Genomic DNA, 22,645 nt, shown 5'->3' with positions numbered 1-22,645 from the left:
GCCTCACTACTGAGCCTGTACATAAAGTGCAGCACAGATTCATCTCAGCTAAAAGCCCAGATCATTAGATCAGGAACAGAACAGACATTTATAGGACATTTCCCTGACTCCTGACCCCACAGCACTGCCTCACTACTGAGCCTGTACATAAAGTGCAGCACAGATTCATCTCAGCTAAAAGCCCAGATCATTAGATCAGGAACAGAACAGACATTTATAGGACATTTCCCTGACTCCTGATCCCACAGCACTGCCTCACTACTGAGCATGTACATAAAGTGCAGCACAGATTCATCTCAGCTAAAAGCCCAGACCATTATATCAGGTCAGTACAGACATTTATAGGACATTTCCCTGACTCCTGACCCCACAGCACTGCCTCACTACTGAGCCTGTACATAAAGTGCAGCACAGATTCATCTCAGCTAAAAGCCCAGATCATTAGATCAGGAACAGAACAGACATTTATAGGACATTTCCCTGACTCCTGACCCCACAGCACTGCCTCACTACTGAGCCTGTACATAAAGTGCAGCACAGATTCATCTCAGCTAAAAGCCCAGATCATTAGATCAGGAACAGAACAGACATTTATAGGACATTTCCGTGACTCCTGACCCCACAGCACTGCCTCACTACTGAGCCTGTACATAAAGTGCAGCACAGATTAATCTCACCTAAAAGCCTAGACCCTTAGATCAGGAACAGAACAGACATTTCATAACTTTCCCAAATTATTATGGAAACACAGCACATCCTGCACTGAACTAGTGTACCATTTTATATGTTTTAGGTGTCTGAGTCAATCCATTTTATACTGACTCCAACTGCACCAAAATGGACAGAGACTCCGAATCCAACACCAAGACTCTGACTCCACAGCACTGGAACTAATGGACTAGTTCAGAGGGCCCAGTGGGTTTACAGTCTAGAGGATAATGGGGAAGGAGACAGTAGGTTGGGGGAATTGTGGCAGCTTAGGTAGTGGTGAGGTGACAGCAGACTTATTGTAGGCTGTTGGCTTTCTTGAAGAGATAGGTTTTTAAGTTCTGTCTAAAAGTTGATGGATAATCTGATATCTTGGGGCACAGAATTCCAGAGGATGGGGGATGTTGGGAAGAAGTCTTGGAGGCGATTAGGTGAGGAATAGTAATGAGCTAGCGTGCTCAGATTAGCTCATGTGTTAATCAAGTGTCTCCAGCGTGCTTGAATAATATGTTCGAGTCCCCGCGGTTGCATGTCTAGGAGCTGTTAGCCACAACACATGCAGGGATTGCCTAACAAGCAGGCAATCAGTGCATGTGTTGCTGCTGTTTTAACAGCTGCTTGGACATGAACATATTTTTTTGAGCACGCAGAAGACGCTCGGTTAGCACACGAACATGCTCGGATGATGAGTTATACGAGCATGTTCGCTCATCACTAGTGAGGACTGGTCTTCCCGCGCGTAATCTCCTGACAGATTAGTTTGGAGATATATGGGGGAGAGAGCTGAATGACGGCTTTGTGGGTCAGTGTTAGTAGTTTGAACTGGATACGATTGGGGAATTGGGAGCCAATGTAGTGATATGAGGAGGAGTAGGGAGGCGAGTGGTGGATTAGTTGGGTATTTTCTATGGTTGAGTACGCCAATACTCCATATGTGGTGTAAAACTATTGTTTGGGCGCACAGCAGGACTCGAAAAGGAAGGCACACCGTTTGACTTTTTGAACGCAAAGTTGGCTGGAATAATTAGCAGACGCCATGTCGCGTTTGGAGAGACCGTGATGTACTGCCTACCAGTGGCTCTATTTTGGAAACTAGGTTTTCAACGTATATTTCTAATGTGTGATGAGCACCTTGAGCCCCCCAGGTGCTTCACACATTTATAACATTAAGCTGTGAAAATATAAATCCAATTTTTGACACGCACAATTTTTGGACTCTACAGTTGTATTATTTTTATTTTCACAATGGTGACATGAGAAATTGCACAATACAAATTTTTGTGTAATTTCTCCTGAGTACACTGATAGCCGTATATGGGGGGAAAACTACTGTTTGGGTGGATGGCAAGGCTCTGAAAGGAAGGAGTAACTTTCTGAAACTCACAATTAAGCCCATGACTATATGCGTCGTACAATGTACTGTCTCTCCCTTTGATGTGGGCTTTGGCAATGAGCCCACATCTTTCCCAGCACACATCTGCTGTTCTACCCGCGGCTTTTAACCTGTTAAATGGTGCTGTCAATTTCTGACAATGGCATTTAATGTGATGATGCCGGAATAACGTCACTAATCATTGACTCCCGTTTGTCATGACAACCCGAGGTCTGCAGCAGACCCTGGTGGTTGTCATTGCCAGATTGCTATGAACTCCGATCGGCACACATAGCAAATGAGCATTTCTACTGCACACAGGTGGCATGTTTGGTATCTACAAACTTGTAATGACCTGGAGAATCATAACGGCAGGTCAGTTTTAGCATTTGGTGAACATGGTAAAAAAAAAACCTAGAAAACCGTTGTGGAATTGCAGTTTCACGGCACTTAATTTTTTTTCCTGTTTAGTATGATATGGTAAAACCAATGATGTTGTTCAAAAGTACAACTCATCCCACAAAAAAGCAAGCCCATGGCCATATTGACAGAAACATAAAAAAAAGTTATGACTCTGGGAAGCAGGGGAGCAAGAAAGAAACACAAAAATGAAAATGGGCTGCGGCCTGAAGGGGTTAAGACTTTAATGGAATGGTCTGGGGATGTCACGTCGAGTTTGGAGAGCCCATGATGGATGTGTTTGTAGGGGGGGGGGGGTGCACTGGTAAGGCACAAGTGACCCCATTTTGGAAGCTTGATCCCTCAAGGAATTTAGACGTGTGGTGAGCACCTTTTAACCACCAGATGCTTCACAAAATTTTACAACGTTGATCTGTGAAAGTGGGAGAAAATTTTTTTTCCCATAATAAAGTTTTTATCTGCAAACTTTAATTTTTACAAAGATGGTATAATAATAATCTTTATTTTTATATAGCGCTAACATAAAGTTGTGGCCAAAAGTATTGACACCCCTGCAATTCTGTCAGATAATACTCAGTTTCTTCCTGAAAATGATTGCAAACACAAATTCTTTGGTATTATTATCTTCATTTAATTTGTCTTAAATGAAAAAACACAAAAGAGAATGAAGCAAAAAGCAAAACATTGATCATTTCACACAAAACTCCAAAAATGGGCCAGACAAAAGTATTGGCACCCTCAGCCTAATACTTGGGTGCACAACCTTTAGCCAAAATAACTGCGACCAGCCGCTTCCGGTAACCATCAATGAGTTTCTTACAATGCTCTGCTGGAATTTTAGACCATTCTTCTTTGGCAAACTGCTCCAGGTCCCTGATATTTGAAGGGTGCCTTCTCCAACATTTTTAGATCTCTCCACAGGTGTTCTATGGGATTCAGGTCTGGACTCATTGCTGGCCACCTTAGAAGTCTCCAGTGCTTTCTCTCAAACCATTTTCTAGTGCTTTTTGAAGTGTGTTTTGGGTCATTGTCCTGCTGGAAGACCCATGACATCTGAGGGAGACCCAGCTTTCTCACACTGGGCCCTACATTATGCTGCAAAATTTGTTGGTAGTCTTCAGACTTCATAATGCCATGCACACGGTCAAGCAGTCCAGTGCCAGAGGCAGCAAAGCGACCCCAAAACATCAGGGAACCTCCGCCATGTTTGACTGTAGGGACCGTGTTCTTTTCTTTGAATGCCTCTTTTTTTCTCCTGTAAACTCTATGTTGATGCCTTTGCCCAAAAAGCTCTACTTTTGTCTCATCTGACCAGAGAACATTCTTCCAAAACGTTTTAGGCTTTTTCTGGTAAGTTTTGGCAAACTCCAACCTGGCTTTTTTATGTCTCGGGGTAAGAAGTGGGGTCTTCCTGGGTCTCCTACCATACAGTCCCTTTTCATTCAGACGCTGACGGATAGTACGGGTTGACACTGCAGGGTAGCTTGAACTTGTTTGGATGTTAGTCGAGGTTCTTTATCCAACATCCGCACAATCTTGCGTTGAAATCTCTTGTCATTTTTTCTTTTCCGTCCACATCTAGGGAGGTTAGCCACAGTGCCATGGGCTTTAAACTTCTTGATGACACTGCGCACGGTAGACACAGGAACATTCAGGTCTTTGGAGATGGACTTGTAGCCTTGAGATTGCTCATGCTTCCTCACAATTTGGTTTCTCAAGTCCTCAGACAGTTCTTTGGTCTTCTTTCTTTTCTCCATGCTCAATGTGGTACACACAAGACCACAGGACAGAGGTTGAGTCAACGTTAATCCATGTCAACTGGCTGCAAGTGTGATTTAGTTATTGCCAACACCTGTTAGGTGCCACAGGTAAGTTACAGGTGCTGTTAATTACACAAATTAGAGAAGCATCACATGATTTTTCGAACAGTGCCAATACTTTTGTCCACCCTCTTTTTTTTATGTTAGGACAATTCTTTTTGTGTTTTTTCATTTAAGACAAATTAAATAAAGATAATACCAAAGAATTTGTGTTTGCAATCATTTTCAGGAAGAAACTGAGTATTATCTGACAGAATTGCAGGGGTGTCAATACTTTTGGCCACAACTGTACTCCGCAGAGCTTTACATTTTGCACACATTATCATCACTGTCCCTGATGGGGCTCACAATCTAAATTCCCTATCAGTATGTGTTTGGAATGTGGGAGGAAACCCACGCAAACACAGGGAGAGCATACAAACTCCTTGCAGATGTTGTCCTTGGTGGGATTTGAACCCAGGACTCCAGCGCTGCAAGGCTGCAGTGTTAACCACTGAGCCACCATGCTGCCCCATGTTATGTGAACATGAACCCCCAAAATTGGTTGTGCAAATTTTTTGAGTACATAGATACCCCGTATGTTGTAAAAAGCTACTTTTGAGGCACAGTGCAAAGCTCAGAAGGGAAGAGGCGCCATAATGGAGTTCAGATTTTGCATGAATGGTTTGAGGGTGCCATGTCACTTTGTTAGAGCCCCCGAGGTGCCAGAACAGCAGAAATCCCTCATAAGTGACCTAATTGTACAAACTATACCCCACAATGAATTCATCTAGGGGTTCATTGTTTATATTGACACCACAGGTGTGTCACAGAATTTTCTGCCGTTTGGCAGTGAGGAAAAAAAAAAATATACATTTACCACTAAAATGTTGTTTTAGCCCAAGATTTTACATTTCACACGGGAAAATGGGTGAAAATGGCACTAAAATGTTTCCTGCAATTTCTGCCACTGGATCCGTTTTGTATATGGATCCGCTGCAGCCAGCAAGATGGTGAAATTTAAAGCAAACTCATATATTAAATCCCTAAAACGATACTTTATTGTTTAAAAACCACAAATGTGGTACACACCAGAAAAAATGTGACAGAAAATGAAAAAATAGGTGTTCAAAAATTAGCCCACACTAGGGTAACCCCTATGAGTCCCTATTTGTTTACTGAGCTGTACCCTGCCTGGCTGCGGAGGTTGGCACCCTAAGGGGGGAACGTTGTGGCGCCCCCGCTCACGATGGCTATCCCTGGGGGCCCTGACAAACCCTACAGCCACTAGTGGTCCCTTCTACCCGATATAAGGGAACCCCTAGTTCTAGACAGAGATCAAGCCTGCTCTATAGAGGACCCTGTGTCCCAAGAAAAGAGGTTAAAAACAATTTAGAACACACATGGCATGGGGTGGCATATTAAAGTCCCACAAAAAGATACAGACAACTTCAGTGGGATAACTCAGTTCAGATCATGACTAAATCTTATACACAAGATAAGGAGAGGCATCTTTTACTCAATTGAAAGCCATAGCTCAAAAATTGATTGAGAAATGGCTAAAAAATGCCATCAATAGTCTCCCACTAATAGAAAGCAGAGCTGCAACAGCGGTACTTATCTGCGTTTTTCGCCACCTGCCATCAAATCATGAATGCCTCAACGCGTTTCGCCTTCCAGGGCTCATCAGGAGGCCCGATGCTACGATAATTCGTGTCCCATAAAGGTGCAAATAGCTATTTGCACCTTTATGGGACACGAATTATCGTAGCATCGGGCCTCCTGATGAGCCCTGGAAGGCGAAACGCGTTGAGGCATTCATGATTTGATGGCAGGTGGCGAAAAACGCAGATAAGTACCGCTGTTGCAGCTCTGCTTTCTATTAGTGGGAGACTATTGATGGCATTTTTTAGCCATTTCTCAATCAATTTTTGAGCTATGGCTTTCAATTGAGTAAAAGATGCCTCTCCTTATCTTGTGTATAAGATTTAGTCATGATCTGAACTGAGTTATCCCACTGAAGTTGTCTGTATCTTTTTGTGGGACTTTAATATGCCACCCCATGCCATGTGTGTTCTAAATTGTTTTTAACCTCTTTTCTTGGGACACAGGGTCCTCTATAGAGCAGGCTTGATCTCTGTCTAGAACTAGGGGTTCCCTTATATCGGGTAGAAGGGACCACTAGTGGCTGTAGGGTTTGTCAGGGCCCCCAGGGATAGCCATCGTGAGCGGGGGCGCCACAACGTTCCCCCCTTAGGGTGCCAACCTCCGCAGCCAGGCAGGGTACAGCTCAGTAAACAAATAGGGACTCATAGGGGTTACCCTAGTGTGGGCTAATTTTTGAACACCTATTTTTTCATTTTCTGTCACATTTTTTCTGGTGTGTACCACATTTGTGGTTTTTAAACAATAAAGTATCGTTTTAGGGATTTAATATATGAGTTTGATTTGAGAACCCTTTAAGGATTATATTTCAGATTGTTGAAATTTAAAGCAATCGTGGCCTGAGGGAGAGAGAGTTTTTTTTTTTTTTTTTTCCCGGCCTTTCCGGAACGCTATTCAGGGTTAATATCCCTGCCAGTGCAAAGCTGGCGGGCTTGTGCAATACAAAATAGCGGACCGTCGCTCAGAAAAAACGTTTCACAGTTACCTAGATATCTGCAAAAAAAAAAAATGTCCTCCAGTAATGGCTCTCCAAGAAAAAATATGAAATAATTTCAAAGAGGCTATAGTAGATAGTTTAACTTCTAAACAGTGGATATCTGTTGACAGTTGTACTTTTGACACTTTCTAAAAGTGCAGAAGACTTAGTAGAATGTTTTTGTGACAAGCTGATATGTCCTTAAAGGGTCAGTCAAAAACCAAAACCCCAAATTAAATTTCAATTAATCCTTAAAAACTAATAACATTTGTCACTTAACGCCTTTGTGACCGCCAATTTGTCTTTTTACTGACTTGCGATATGTGACTAGCATCCCACCACGAGTGACAGTCCAGCAGCTGTCGGCTGTACGCTATATCTGAAAACTTGCTGCATCAGCCACGATCAGTGTTGGTACCGACTAGTCGTTTAACTCCTTAAATGCTGCTGTCCATAATGTCTACAGCATCCAGATGGTTAACAGAGTATGGGGGGGCTCCCTCTTTAACCCCATCGACTCCCTGAGATCTTGATCGTGTGGTCATGTTTATGGCCAAATAATGGCCTTAAAGTCAGCTGGCTATAGTGGCCTGTTCAAAATCTCAACATTTAAAAATAAACGTATTCAATCCTGTTTTGTCACTTTGCATTAAGTCCTGAAAAGCACCTGAAGGGTTAAAAAAACTACCTCAAAGCAATTTTGAATATATTGACTGTTGCTGTTTTTAAAGTGGTTTCACTTTTGGGGGGTTTCCAATACATAGGACCCCCAAAGTCACTTCAAATGTGGATAGTGCCCTAAAAAAAAAAGTATTTGAAAACATGAAAAACTATTTCTACATTTTTTAAACCTTCTAAAATTCTAGCCAAATCTAACAACATTTTACAAATGGTGCTGATGTAAAGCAGACATGAGATAAATGTTATTTATTAAGGTTTTTGTGTCGTCTGACTACCTGGATTAACCCCTTCACCCCCAAGGGTGGTTTGCACGTTCATGACCGGGCCAATTTTTATAATTCTGACCACTGTACCTTTATGAGGTCATAACTCTGGAACGCTTCCATGGATCCCGGTGATTCTGACATTGTTTTCTCGTGACATATTGTACTTCATGTTAGTGGTAACATTTCATTCAAATAACTTGCGTTTATTTGTGAAAAAAACAGAAATTTGGCAAAAATTTTGAAAATTTCGCAATTTTCCAACTTTGAATTTTTATGCCCTTAAATCACAGAGATACGGCACACAAAAAACTTGATAAGTAACATTTCCCACATGTTTACTTTACATCAGCACAATTTTGAAACCAAAATTTTTTTTTGTTAGGAAGTTATAAGGGTTAAAAGTTGACCAGCGATTTCTCATTTTTACAACACCATTTTATTTTTACGGACCACATCACGTTTGAAGCCACTTTGAGGGGTGTACATGACAGAAAATACCCAAAAGTGACACCATTCTAAAAACTGCACCCCTTAAGGTGCTCAAAACCACATTCAAGAAGTTTATTAACCCTTTAGGTGCGTCACAGGAATTTTTTTGAATATTTAAAAAAAAAATGAACATCTAACTTTTTCACAAAAAAAATACTTCAGGTTCAATTTTTTTTATTTTACCAAGGGTAACAGGAGAAATTGGACTGCAAAAGTTATTGTGCAATTTGTCCTGAGTACGCTGATACCTGATATGTGGGGGGGAACGACTGTTTCGGCGCATGGCAGAGCTCAGAATGGAAGGAGCGCCGTTTGACTTTTTCAATGCAAAATTGGCTGGAATTCAGATCGGACGCCAAGTCACGTTTGGAGAGTCCCTGATGTACCTAAACAGTGGAAACCCCCTACAAGTGACCCCATTTTGGAAACTAGACCCCCCAAGGAACTTATCTAGATATGTGGTGAGAACTTTGAACCCACAAGGGCTTTACAGAAGTTTATAACGTACAGCGGTACAATTAAAAAATCATATTTTTTTCCACAAAAATGATCTTTTCACCCCAATTTTTATTTTCCCAAGGGTAACAGGACCCTAAAAGTTATTGTGCAATTTGTCCTGAGTATGCTGATACCCCACATGTGGGGGTAAACCACTATTTGGGCGCATGGCAGAGCTCGGAAGGGAAGCAGCGCCATTTGACGTTTTTGGCTGGAATTGAGATCGGACATCATGTCGCGATTGGAAAACCCCTGATGTACCAAAACAGTGGAAACCCCCCACAAATAACACCATTTTGGAAACTAGACCCCCTAAGGAACTTATCTAGATGTGTGGTGAGAACTTTGAACCCCCAAGGGCTTCACAGAAGTTTATAACATAAAGCCGTACAATTAAAAAATCATATTTTTTCCACAAAAATGACCTTTTCACCCTCAATTCTTATTTTTCCAAGGGTAACAGTACCCTAAAAGTTATTGTGCAATTTGTCCTGAGTACGCTGATACCCCACATGTGGGGGTAAACCACTATTTGGGCGCATGGCAGAGCTCGGAAGGGAAGCAGCGCCATTTGACGTTTTTGGCTGGAATTGAGATCGGACACCATGTCGCGATTGAAAAACCCCTGATGTACCTAAACAGTGGAAACCCCCCACAAATGACACCATTTTGTAAACTAGACCCCCCAAGGAACTTATCTAGATGTGTGGTGAGCACTTTGAACCCCCCCAGTGCTTCACAGAAGTTTATAACGCCCAGGCGTGAAAATAAAAAATTCGTATTTTTTCCACAAACATGATCTTTTAGTCTCACCATTTTTTTTTATTTTCCCAAGGGTAACAGGAGAAATTGGACCCCAAAAGTTGTTGTCCAATTAGTCCTGAGTACGCTGACACCCCATATGTGGGAGAAAACTACTGTATGGACACACGTCGGGGATCGGAAGGGAAGTAGTGACGTTTTGGAATGCAGACATTGATGGAATGGTCTGCGGGTGTCATGTTGCCTTTGGAGAGCCCCTAATGTACCTAAACAGTGGAAACCCCCCACAAATGACCCCATTTTGAAAACTAGACAAAAATAGACCCCCTAAGGAGCTTATCTAGATGTGAGGTGAGCACTTTGAACCCCCAAGGGCTTCACAGAAGTTTATAATGCCAGGACATGAAAATAAAAAAATCGTATTTTTTTCCACAAACATGATCAATTAGTCCCCAATTTTTTCATTTTCCCAAGGGTAACAGGAGAAATTGGACCCCAAAAGTTGTTGTCCAATTAGTCCTGAGTACGCTGACACCCCATATGTGGGAGAAAACTACTGTATGGACACACGTCGGGGCTCGGAAGGGAAGCAGTGCCATTTTGGAATGCAGACTTTGATGGAATGGTCTGCCGGTGTCATGTGCGTTTGGAGAGCCCCTGATGTACCTAAACGATAAACCTAAAATGATATTTTTGCCCCCAATTTTTTATTTTCCTAAGGGTAACAGGAGAAATTGGACCCCAAAAATTGTTTTGCAATTTGTCCTGAGTAGGCTGATACCCTACATGTGGAGGTAAAACACTGTTTGGGCGCATGGCAGAGCTTGGAAGGGAAGGAGCACCATATGACTTTTTCAACTCAGAATTGGCTGGAATTGAGATCAGATGCCATGTTGCATTTGGAGAGCCCCTGATGTGCCCAAACAGTGGAAACCCCCAATTCTAACTCCAACCCGAACCCCAACACACCCCTAACCCTAATCTCAGCCCTAGCCCTAACCCTAATGGAAAAATGGAAATAAATACATTTTTTTTTAATTTTATTATTTTTCCCTAACTAAGGGGGTGATATCGGGGGGTTTGATTTACTATTTATGGCGGTTTTTATTTTTGGCAGCTGTCGCACGCTAAAAGACGCTTTTTATTGTAAAAATAGATTTTGCATCACCACATATTGAGAGCTATAATTTTTCCGTATTTTGACCCACCGAGTCATGTGAGGTCTTATTTTTTGCGGGACGAGTTGACGTTTTTATTGGTACCATTTTCGGGCATGTGACATTTTTTGATCGCTTTTTATTCCGATTTTTGGGACGCAGAATGAACAAAAACCAGCGTTTCATGAAGTGCGTTTACATCGTTCCGCGTGCAGTAAAATTGATAAAGCGGTTTTATTCTTCGGGTCAGTACGGTTACAGCGATACCTCATTTAGGTCGGTTTTTTTTTATGTTTTGTCGGTTTTATGCAATGAAAACTATTTTATATAAAAAATAATTATTTTTGCATCGCTTTATTCTGCGAGCTATAACTTTTTTATTTTTTCGCTGATGATGCTGTGTGGCGGCTCGTTTTTTGCAGGACAAGATGACGTTTTCAGCGGTACCATGGATATTTATGTGTCTTTTTGATCGCGCGTTATTACACTTTTTGTTTGGCGGTATGATAATAAATCATTATTTTTTGCTTCGTTTTTTATTTTTATTAAGGGGTTCGCTAAAGGGGTTAACTAATGGGACAGTTTTATAGGGCGGGTCGTTACGGATGCGGCGATACCTAATATGTGTACTTTTATTGTTTTGGTTTTTTTTTATTTTCAAAAAATGAATTGGGGAATATTTTTTTTTTTTTTTTTTTTTTTACTAATTTATTTGGCGATTTTACTTTTTTTTAATATTTTTTTTACTTTATGACACAGTCCCAGGTGGGACATCACTGTCCTGTGACAGATCGCTGATCTGTCACATCACAGATCACTGTGACAGATCAGCAATCTGTCACAGGCATTGAAGAAGACTTCCTCTTGCCTGCGCTTTGCAGGCACTGAGGAAGCCAGCTTCCTCCAGGCCCCCGAAGGCCCCCGTCGCCATCTTGGATTCGGGGGCCTGGAGGAAAGGAGCCCCCCGCAGCAGCGCTGCACATTGCGCTGCCGTGGGGGGCTCAGGGAAGCACGGAGGGAGCCCCCTCCCTGCCGATGCTTCCCTTTAACTCCCGGTACACCGCGATCATGTTTGATCGCGGTGTGCAAGGGGTTAACGTGTCGGGGGCGGTCCATGACCGCCCCTGACACATTATCACAGCTGACACCCGGCACAATCAGCTGACACCCGGCCGCGATTAGCGGCGCTCACCACGTGGGCGCCGCTGATCGCGGTAGACGTACTATCCCGTCCATGGGCATAGGGGCCCAGGTCCCATGGACGGGATAGTACGTCGGATGTCAGGAAGGGGCTAAGGGATAATCATTCAGCGTTCGAAAACTAATTTTTTTTTTTTTTTTTTCATTTCTGTAAAATTTCTGATATTTTTATATATAAATGCACAAAGAAATTGACAAATTTACCACTATCATTTAGTACAATTTGTCTCTAAAAACAATCTCAGGCGATGGGATTTATTGAAGTGTTCCAGAGTTATCACATAAAATGACACTGGTCATATTTAAAAAATTTGGCCTGGTCATTAAGAGGTTAACTTCTTTGCAACCACTAATATGCCTTAAAACGGTGGCCGCTAACGGACCTTATTCCTTCATTGCCATTTTAAAACGACGATCGGGTATAAGGCTGTAGCGATCTCCAGGCTTGGTAGCTGAGACCCTGAAGAACATCAGGGTTGGATTTCCCAGTCCCCAATCGCGTGATTGCCATTATTCACTGAATAACGGTGACAACTAAAAGGTGTACCAGCTGCTACAATGATTTCTCTCTTCTGTCGTGATATACATGTCAGGAGAGAAATGATGCTCCTCTATTCATCTGCCATCCCCGGGCCCTTCTGATCCGTTCCCGACCCTCTGCATCATCTTCCTGAAAGGAAAAAATGGCGGGGGCATGCGCAGTTCGCCCGCCGAGATCTGCCAGCCAGTACCTGGCAACAATGGGGAAGTCTTCCTATTGGTTCCTTTTGATCACTGTGATAGACCCTATCAAAGTGATCAAATGTAAAAAAAAAAATAAAATAGTATATAAAATCCTCCTTTGCCACCCACCCTTAGTTAGACATAAAATAAAATTATTTTTTTTGTTCTTTGCGGTTGGGGATAGGGTTGTGTTAGGGTTAATGTTAGAATTGGGTTTTTTGAAAACTAAAAAAAATATATGACAGCTAGTGTTGAGTGCAAGTGCTCGCATCGGGTATGCAGAGTATCGCGGATCCCCACATGTTTTTCTTTGGGTGTCTTAGCGGCTGCAAAATATGTGGGGTAGGGACTCAAGCATGTCACTTGAGCACACGCGATATTCGGTGCATACCCAAGTACCTGATGCAAACTGGAGTAGTGAGTACTTGTGCTCAACAATAATGACAACATATTCAATACGACAATCTAATGTTATCAAATTCTGTGTTGTACTGGTGGATTCAAAATGCTCAATCCTCTGGATACAATCCTTGAGGGGTTGTGTGTTCCAAAATGGGGTCACTTTCCACTGTTTAGACACATCAGGGGCTCTCCAAACACGACATGGCGTCCTCTAATTATTCCAACAAATTTTAAATTCAAAAAGTCAAATGACGCTCCTTCCCTTCCAAGCTCTGCCATGTGCCCCAACCAGTGGTTTTCCCCTGCATGTGGGGTATCTGCGTACTCGGGAGAAATTGCACAACAAATTTTGTGGTCCATTTTTTTTTTTTTTGTTATCCTTCTGAAAATAAAAAAGTTTGGGTCTAAAGTACATTTTTGGTGACAAGTTATTCATTTTTTCCCTTCCACATTGCTTCAGTTCTCGTGAAGCAACTGAAGGGTTGTTAAACTTCTTAAATGTGGTTTTAAGCAGTTTGAGGGGTGCAGTTTTTAGCATGGTGTCACTTTTGGGTTCTTTCTGTTATAGACTCCTCAAAGTCACTTCAAATGTAATGTGGTCCCTTATTTTATGGAAGAATGAGAAATCACTGGTCAACTTTTAAAGCAAACCTGTCAGCAGGATTGTGCACAGTAACCTACAGACAGTGTCAGGTTGGCTCCGTTAGGATTAAAATGATACCTTGGTTGATGTAGTCCATCTTGAGGTTGCTTAATCTTTATTTGTAGTTTTCAGTTAATGAGATTCTCATTTTCTGGGGCTGTGGGCAGGCCTTTGTGGTTCTCTGCTTACATATTTATCTGAGCATCAGAATCTCATTAACTGAAAACATACAAATAAAGATTAAACATCTAGAAGACGGATTTCATAAACGCAAGTGTCATTTTAATCAGTATAATGGCGCCAACCTGACAACGCCTGTAGCTTACTGAGTAAAATCCAGCTGACAGGATTGCTTTAACCCTTCTTCTAACTTTCTAACAAAAAATTGTTTTCAAAATTGTGCTGTTGTAAAGTAGACATGCGTTAAATATTTATTAACTATGTGTGACATAACTCTCTGATTTTAAGGGCAATAAAATTGCTTGAAAAGTGCAAAGATTTTCAAAATTTTTGCCAATTTTCGTATTTTTCATAAATAAACGCAAGTCAAACTGAAGAATTTTTACCATGAATTATCATGAAGTACAGTATGTAATGAAAAATCATTCTCAATCTGTGGGAAACGAAGTGATCCAGAGTAATAACTACTGTACATAAAGGGACACTGGTCAGAATTACAGTGGCATGCAAAAGTTTAGGCACCCCTGGTCAAAATTACTGTTGTGAACAGTTAAGCAAGTTGAAGATAAAATGATCTCTAAAAGGCCTAAAGTTAAAGATGACACATTTGTTTTGTATTTTAGGCTAAAAAGTAATACACATTGTAATTTTTTCACATTTTAAAAATTACAAAAAGAAAAATGGTCCAATGCTAAAGTTTGGGCACCTTTGGAGATTTGTGTGCTCAGATAACTTTGACCAAGGTTTCAGACCTTAATTAGCCTGTAAGTGTTATGGCTTGTTCACCCTCAATGTTAGGAAAGGCCAGCTGATACAGATTCCACAGGTTTAGAAACACATAGCCTCCTCTAACCTTGTGTGAAAAAACAGCCACCATGGGTTCTTTTAAGCAGCTGCCTAGCACTCTGAAAATGGTGGAGGCCCACAAAGCAGGAGAAGGCTATAAGAAGATAGCAAAGCGTTTTCAAGTTGTCCTTTCCTCAGTTCAATATGTAATTCAGAAATAGCAGTTTACAGGAACAGTGGAGGTCAAGATAAGGTCTGGAAGGCCAAGCAAAATTTCAGAGAGCTGCTTGTAGGATTGCTAGAAAGGCATATCAGAACCCCCACTTGACTGCAAAAGACCTTCAGAAAGATTTAGCAGATTCTGGAGTTGTGGTAATTGTTCTACTGTTCAGAGACACCTTATCAAATATGGCCTTCATGGAAGAGTCATCAGAAGAAAACCTCTCCCGCACCCTCACCATAAAATTCAGCATCAGAGGTATGCAAAAGAACATCTAAACAAGCCCATGCATTTTAGAAACAAGTCTTGTGAATCGTTGAAGGTAAAATAAAACTCTGTGGTTGCAATGATCAAAGGTATGTGCAGAGAAAAAATTGGATAGAATTTCAGGAAAAGAACATCTCTCCAACCATTAAGCATGGGGATGGATCAATCATGCTTTGGAGTTGTGTTGCAGACAATGGCACAGGGAACATTTCACAGGTAGAGGGAAGAATGGAGTCAATGAAATTTCAACAAATTCTTGATGCAAACATAACACCATGTGTAAACAAGCTGAATTTGAAAACAGGATGGCTTCTACAAATGGATAATGATCACACACATCAAAATCCACAATAGACTACCTCAAAAGGCGATAGCTAATGGTTTTTGCCCTCAAAATAGCAGTGCATGCAAGACGACCCAGGAATCTCACAGAAATGGAAGAATTTTCCAAGGAAGAATGGATGAAAATCCATCAAACAAGAATTGAAAGACTCTTGGCTGGCTACTAAAAGCGTTTACAAGCTGTGATATTTTTAAAATGGCGTGCTACTAGGTACTAACTATGCAGGGTGCCTAAACTTTTGCATTGGCCTATTTTCCTTATTGTAATTTTTAAAATGACAATATATTATTTTTTTGGCCTAAAATACAGAGAAAATGTGTCATCTTTAACTTTAGCCATTTTAGAGATCATTCCATCTTCAACTTGCTTAACTGGTCACAATAACAGGAATTTTGACCAGGGGTGCCCAAACTTTTACATGCCACTGTATAAAATTTTGCTTGGTCAATAAGGTCAAAATTGGTTCTGGCACCTAAGGGGTTAAGTGATGGTAAAATTCCCTACTATTTAGGGTATGTTTCCATGTTCAGTATTCCTTCCTTCAGTATTTGCTGTGGATTGGACGCTGCGTCCAGATGTTACAGCATAGTTGAGTGGATTTTATGAAATCCTGATGGTGGTCAGGCTGGTAGCGGTCTAGCCCTTAAGGGCATGTCACACTAAGAGATATCGCTAGCAATATCGCTATAACTAGTGACGTTATAGCGATATTGCTAGCGATATCGCTGTGTCTGATACTTACCAGCGACCGGCTCCCCCGCTGATTATCGCTGATCGCGCGAGAACGTCCAGGACTGTTTCTCGTCGTCAGCTTCCTGCTGGGCTTCCTGCTGTGAGGACGAGCGACGCGTGGAGCCGGGCGGGAGGACGCAGGATCGCCTGGTGTGACAGGTAAGTAGCGACCCCCGTCCCCAGCGATGTCGCTGGTGAGATCTGCCTGTGTGGCAGCTCACTAGCGACCACTTAGCGATGTACCAGCGATCCTGACCGCGTCATATCGCTGGTCGGGATCGCTGGTACATCGCTAAGTGTGACAGTACCTTAACTCAGCTTGGTATGACACAGGTTGCAAATTACCATTTTATTGTCTTCTGCACCTTACGTAAAAAAGCTCTAGACTGGCCTTGGAATTGGCTTTTGGCGGATGCTGTGGGGAACAGTTGACCACCTTCTCCCTCTGGCCACCCAGCTGCCTCTTCCTCACTGTTGCTGTGCTGCAGAACCCTCCCTCTCTTCATTGCTGTCCTTGCTCTGCATGCCACCTTGCCAGGTTGGGTCAGTACCTTCATCATCCACCACCTTGTCTTTCACTTCCTTATTCTGGTCATCCTCCTGACTTGTTGACTTGTCTTGTTGATAACTGTGTCTTATCATTCACCTTTTAGGCCTCTTTCACACTTCCGTCTTTTGTTGTCAGTTAAAATCCGGCAAAATGGCGGAAAGCGGATCCGTTTGTAACTGAAGCAAACGGATGCCACCTGACCGGTTTTTGACGGATCTGTTGAATGCAGAATTTTAAAGGAACCGCAGTCAGAGAGAGAGAGAATTTTTTTAAAGGATTTCAGGGTTAAATCCCCGGCTGACTTCCTGTCTCCTGGCATACGCACTGTAAAATGCGGATCCTACAGCCAAAAAAAAACGTTGCAGGGTCCGTCCAGGCATGCCGGCGGACGCAAACATTTTGGTGGATCCGCAAAAAAACGGATCCAACGGATGGCCATCCGTCAAGATCCGCCGGTAATGCAACTCAATGGGGAACAAAACGGATCCGCCAAAAAGGATGGCGGATCCGTTTTTTTCAAAAACTGGCGGATTTTGACTGATGGCCAAAAACGGAAGTGTGAAAGAGGCCTTAGGGTCCCGTTTCAGTTAGCGACGCACCAGCGATCCTGACAACTATATGACCTGGTAGGGATCGCTGGTGCGTCGCTAAACGATCGCTAGTAAGCTGCTAAATCCAGCGATCAAACACAGCGATGCCCGCTGGCCAGTGAGACATCGATGACGAATTAATGGCCCATGACATTCCTGCACGATCAGGGGGGCTGGTCGCTGCTGCGTGTCACATGTAGCGAGATCGCTGTTGCGTCACAAAATCGGTGACGCATTAGCGATTTCGCTATGTGAGACTGGACCTTTAAGACACTAATTCCCCCACTGTTGTTTTCTTCTGACTGAGGCTGCTCAAAGTGTCCAAGTATGGGATCATTTGTTTCCTGTGACTCTACATGAGGATCAGGGTGAGGATTATGTGGTCCAAGCTGTTGGCTATTGAGACTGGACTGTGTGGAACACAGGGTGATGCTGCAACACAGATGAAGTATTATCTGCAATCTAACTACCAACTGTTCGCATTTTTCTGCCTTCCAGTGATGTCCTGTGCACCCCTTCAAAGTGGGACATTAAGCTAGGTCTCGTGGATGAGCGTGTGTGTTGTGCTCCCCACAGTAAGCACAATTTCACCTTTACCATTGCCTCGGCTTCTGCATTCATGATCACCAGCACGTTCATTTCCCAGTCCGTTACCGCACGCCTTGCACATTTTAAATTATGTACACTGTTAAGAGCTGTATTATTAGAGAATAGAATCTATTAAGATTTGCTCTGAAAAAGGACTAGTTGTACGTGGCCGCACCAAGGACTGTAACATAATGAACCCTGCCTAAATGCCTCTAAAACACTATCCTTACTGCGCCAGCTAACCCTACACGAATTATAGATAAGCAGTATTAAGGGAATATAATCTATTTAAATTGGCCCTGAAAAGGTGTGTACCAGCAGGTACTGTAACGTTATATAGCACTGTCCCTTCTCCAGCAGAAACGCTCCCTGCACTATTTCCAGGTACAATGCGCCGAACATGACTTCGCAACCCTCTTGTATAGATCTGATGCTATGTAGCCAGCTAGTCACAGTAATGCCAGTAACCAACATGGCTACAGCATATTACCGTGATTGACAGGCAATCCTCACATGTTTAGTGGCTGAAAATCAACCACGAAACTTGTGCTGCGGGGAATCGAGCATGGCACCTGAGTACCCGGATACTCTATAGAGTACCGAGTGTCAGGATGCGCGGTAGAATGCTGAGCACGCTCGCCCATCATAAGTTAGGATGTCACTTTCTGGACCTTTATTGCTATTAGGCTAACATCTGTGTTCCATAACAATTGAGCAGAAGCACTCTGAACCCTTTACTCCTGGGCAAATTTTCTTTTTTGTGCATTCATTTTTATCTTCCCAATGCTCCAAAAGCCGTATTTTTTTTTTCTTCGTTTTTTCGTCAAAGGCATGTTCTTTGTGTCTGTTTTAAATAACAATATTCATTTTACCTTACTATGTACCGAGCAATAGGGAACGTGAATGCAGACGTTTGTTTAAAATAATGTTTCTACTTTTCAATTTAATAGTTGTGTGAGGGTTTTCATCTACAAATGTTCTGGTCCATAGGACTTTTTATAACATTTTATCGTTTTTTTTTTTTTTTTTTCTTGTCTTGTGGCCGAAAACCCCACACAATTCTGGCTTTTTGATTTTCTTTTTTTGTAAATGCTTTTACCGATTGTGCTAATTTTATGTTTTCATCAGACTTTCACTCATGTGGGGATACCAAATGCTTCCCCTCCCCCTTACTTTTAAATATACATAAACATACTACTTTTTAGTCCCCTCATGGTCCTCCTTGAGGAGGGTCTTGAACCTGTGATCTTCTGATTGCTTGTATTATATACTGCAATACTTTAGTCCTGTAGAATATAGTGTAAGTTGTCTTTTCCTATGATACTCTGCATATAGCTGAGCTTTAGAAGAGGACCCCAGATGCCTGCTATGGGGGGGTCTTCAGCAGATCTCCACCTGTCATAGTAATGCCACTGTCAGTTATTTGACAACGGCTTGTAAATTAACAAGTTAGACACAGATAGCAGCTATGTAATACAGATAGCTTAGCTGCTTTTGGAGGGAGATTGTCCCCATCGTGCGGTCATCCAAATTCAAGACGTCTGTTTATGTGCATTAAAAGGGTATTCCCAAATATGTTAATATGTAGTAGATGTAATATTAGCAAATGCCTCCAATTAGAAATCTAGTATAGTTTTTCTGATTCGCCATGTCACTTTCCTCATGTTCAGGCATTGCAGGACCTTAGGCATCCATGGTTGCGTCCACTGATATAGTGACACTTGGCTAGTTGCTAGTGGTCGTAGCCATGGATACCTAAGGTTCTGTAATGCCTGCACATGAGGAAAGACACATGTTGAATCTGAAAAACTATACATTTCTAATTGGAGGTATTTGTTAATATTATTACACCTACTACATATTGGGATAGGATCTTGGAGATAGGAATACCCTTTTAAGCAGTGTCTCTGCATTCTACCGGTCACATCAACTTGCTTTCTTTACTTCAATGCAGCTGTATGTAATTCAGTTTAGCTTGTCCTTTATTTCCAAGCTTGGTTTATTTGAGTGAAATTTGACATTTAACATGATTTTTTTTCTTTTCCTTCTTTTGAAGAATATGGTGATGAGTTTTCGAGTTTCGGATCTTCAAATGCTTCTGGGATATGTTGGACGCAGTAAAAGTGGTTTGAAACATGAGCTTGTGACTCGTGCTTTGCAGCTGGTGCAGTTTGACTGCAGCCCTGAAGTCTTCAAGAAAATTAAGGAGCTTTATGAGACTAGATATTCAAAAAAGGCTAGTGATGTTGTCCCCGCTGCCCCGGTGCCACCACCACACCGGTCACCTGATGCTTTGTCTGTCCATCCATCTTATGACCATGGTACTACAGGCCCAAGAACTTCTCTTTCTCCGACTAACGTGGACTACCCGGCCCTCTATGGAAAACATGTTAATGGCCTTTCTCGTTTACCTCCCAAAATAATGACCAAACCTGATGTTCGACTTGTGAAGTTGCCCTTTTACGATGTAGTGGATGAACTTTTAAAGCCAACGGAGCTTGGTGAGTTGAGATGTTTTACAGCGAACTTTTAAAGTTTTCATGCTAAGCTATTTGTGGCAAATCTTTATATAAGCTGGAAGTAAAGGAAAGCAGCATCACTGTCAGTTTGAAAGAGGGGGATGTACAACCCTATGGACTTATACCCACTAACGATCAACAAATATGGAAAATGGTCCAGCATATCTGGTGAAATTAACCCATGCAACATTTCAGCTCCAGTTACTTATTTTTTTTCATCAAGCATTCTCACTGGAGTTGAAACATCGCATGGGTAAGCTTTCTTTCACAATTTGCGGCCCAATTTTACAAATTTCTATGAAGATAGAAATGCTCTTATCTTTAATAGTTACTTAGGGTGATAAAAAGAAATGAACACTATACCTAGTAATTAAAGTTAAAGTGAACCTGTCAGCTGATACATGCTGCCGAATGTCTGAGCTGCGCTATAGACTAGCCAGAAAGGAGTGTCCCTGGCGGCTTCTCACTGCCGTTGATTGACAGGTCTCTGCCTACATTCACATATATGCAGACACTTGTGAATCCAGGGCAGGTAGAAGTATTGGGCTCATTTATCAGCTGACAGATTCACTTTACGCTTGTCTTAGTAATTTTGATATTAGATTATGATATTGGAAATGTTCCTCTATGAATTTGAGTTTTTGTATTGCAAATGTTGAAATCTTAGTGAAAAATCCTGCAAGAAAACCATCCCAGGATGTGATGTGATTTTCATATCATCAGTATAACATAAAATCCACACAAACGTTTCATGTGGTTTTCTAAAACTATTTGCTTGTACTGTACTGTGCTTCATTGTAGAAGTAGCAACTCTGGCGTATACAAAGTGCTGACCTTTTGCCACCTTGTGTGACATGAATTGCGCTTTAATATTATCACTGATGTGCTTAATTATGTATTTGTGGGAACGTTTTCCTTTTCGGTGTATACGTACGATGTGAAAATTCTGAAGTCTACAGTTACATGATGACTACAAGGTTTAATGAAAAATTAGGATAACCCCTTTACAACCTTTGATGTATCCATACATCCAGGTTGGCTAGTGCTTACAATTTTGCGCGCACAGGGGCTGTGGACACGCGATCACCTCCTGGTGTCAGCTGATTCTGACAGCTGACACCCGGCACTCACTGCAGGAGCGGTGCCCGCACAGCTCCCAGCACTTAAACTCCCTAAATACTGCGATCGCTAGTGCAGCATTTGACAGACATGGAAAAGGAGGGAGCCCCCTCAGCACCCTGATCAGCGCCCCCTCAACTTTATCGCGGGGGGCCCGATCGTTGCCATGACGTCATCCGGATCACCAGGCACTAGCAAGTTGGATTAGATAATGCGCAGTGCATGATCTAACTAACTTGTATCTGTATGGCTGACAGTTCTCATGCAGCAGTGCATTAGAACTGCGATTAAACTGCAGAAAATAAAAGTCCCTTAGAGCATAATTGTAAAAATATATTTTTTAAAAATCACCAAGTTAAAAACATCTTGTGCCCATCAATATTTTTATGAAAAAATAAAAGTAAACATATTTGGTATTGCCACGTCGGAACTACCCAACCTATACAACTGCCCCACCAGTTAACCACTTCAGTGAACACCGAAAAAAAGGCAAAATACTGACAAAGTGGAATAAAACGTGATCAAAAAGACAAATATAAATAATCATGGCACTGCTGAAAAGGTCATCTTGTCCGTAAAAAAAAAACAAGCTGCCAGACAGCTCAATCAGGTGAAAAATGAAAAAGTTATAGCTCTCAGCCTAAAGCAATACAAAAATATTTTTTTCTATTAGTTTTTGTTTTTTCGTAAAGGCGCCAAAACTTAAAGAAACAATATAATTCTGGTATCGCTCTAATCGTACTGACCCAAAGAATAAAGCTGCCTGACCAATTTTACCACACAGGGAATGGCATAAAATGCAATTCCTGAATTACTGGTGTTCAATTTTGTCTCCCAAAATTTGGAATAGAAGGCGATCAAAAAACATTGTGACCGAAACTGGTACCAATAAAAATGACAGCGTCCCACAAAAAAACAAGCTCTCACACGACTGTCAGCGGAAATATGGAAATTATAGCTCTCAAAATATGGTGATGCAAAAACTTGTTT

General features: G+C 41.9%; 1 protein-coding gene across 1 annotated transcript in view; it reads left to right on the top strand.

Annotated features, from left to right (window-relative positions):
• PIAS4 (protein inhibitor of activated STAT 4) overlaps positions 1-22,645 on the top strand; it is a 66,116-nt gene that overhangs the window by 4,220 nt on the left and 39,251 nt on the right. Inside the window, exon 2 of the mRNA XM_073563034.1 lies at positions 20,074-20,518. Coding sequence (XP_073419135.1) covers positions 20,074-20,518 — 445 coding nt within the window. The remainder of the gene's footprint in view (positions 1-20,073; positions 20,519-22,645) is intronic.

This window comes from Dendrobates tinctorius, unplaced genomic scaffold (assembly GCF_039654945.1).
Source record: "Dendrobates tinctorius isolate UK_male_01 unplaced genomic scaffold, ASM3965494v1 ptg000377l, whole genome shotgun sequence".
NCBI lineage: Eukaryota > Metazoa > Chordata > Amphibia > Anura > Dendrobatidae > Dendrobates > Dendrobates tinctorius.
The sequence above is the reverse complement of the archived record's forward strand: the minus strand, read 5'-3'. Positions and strand labels throughout refer to the sequence as shown.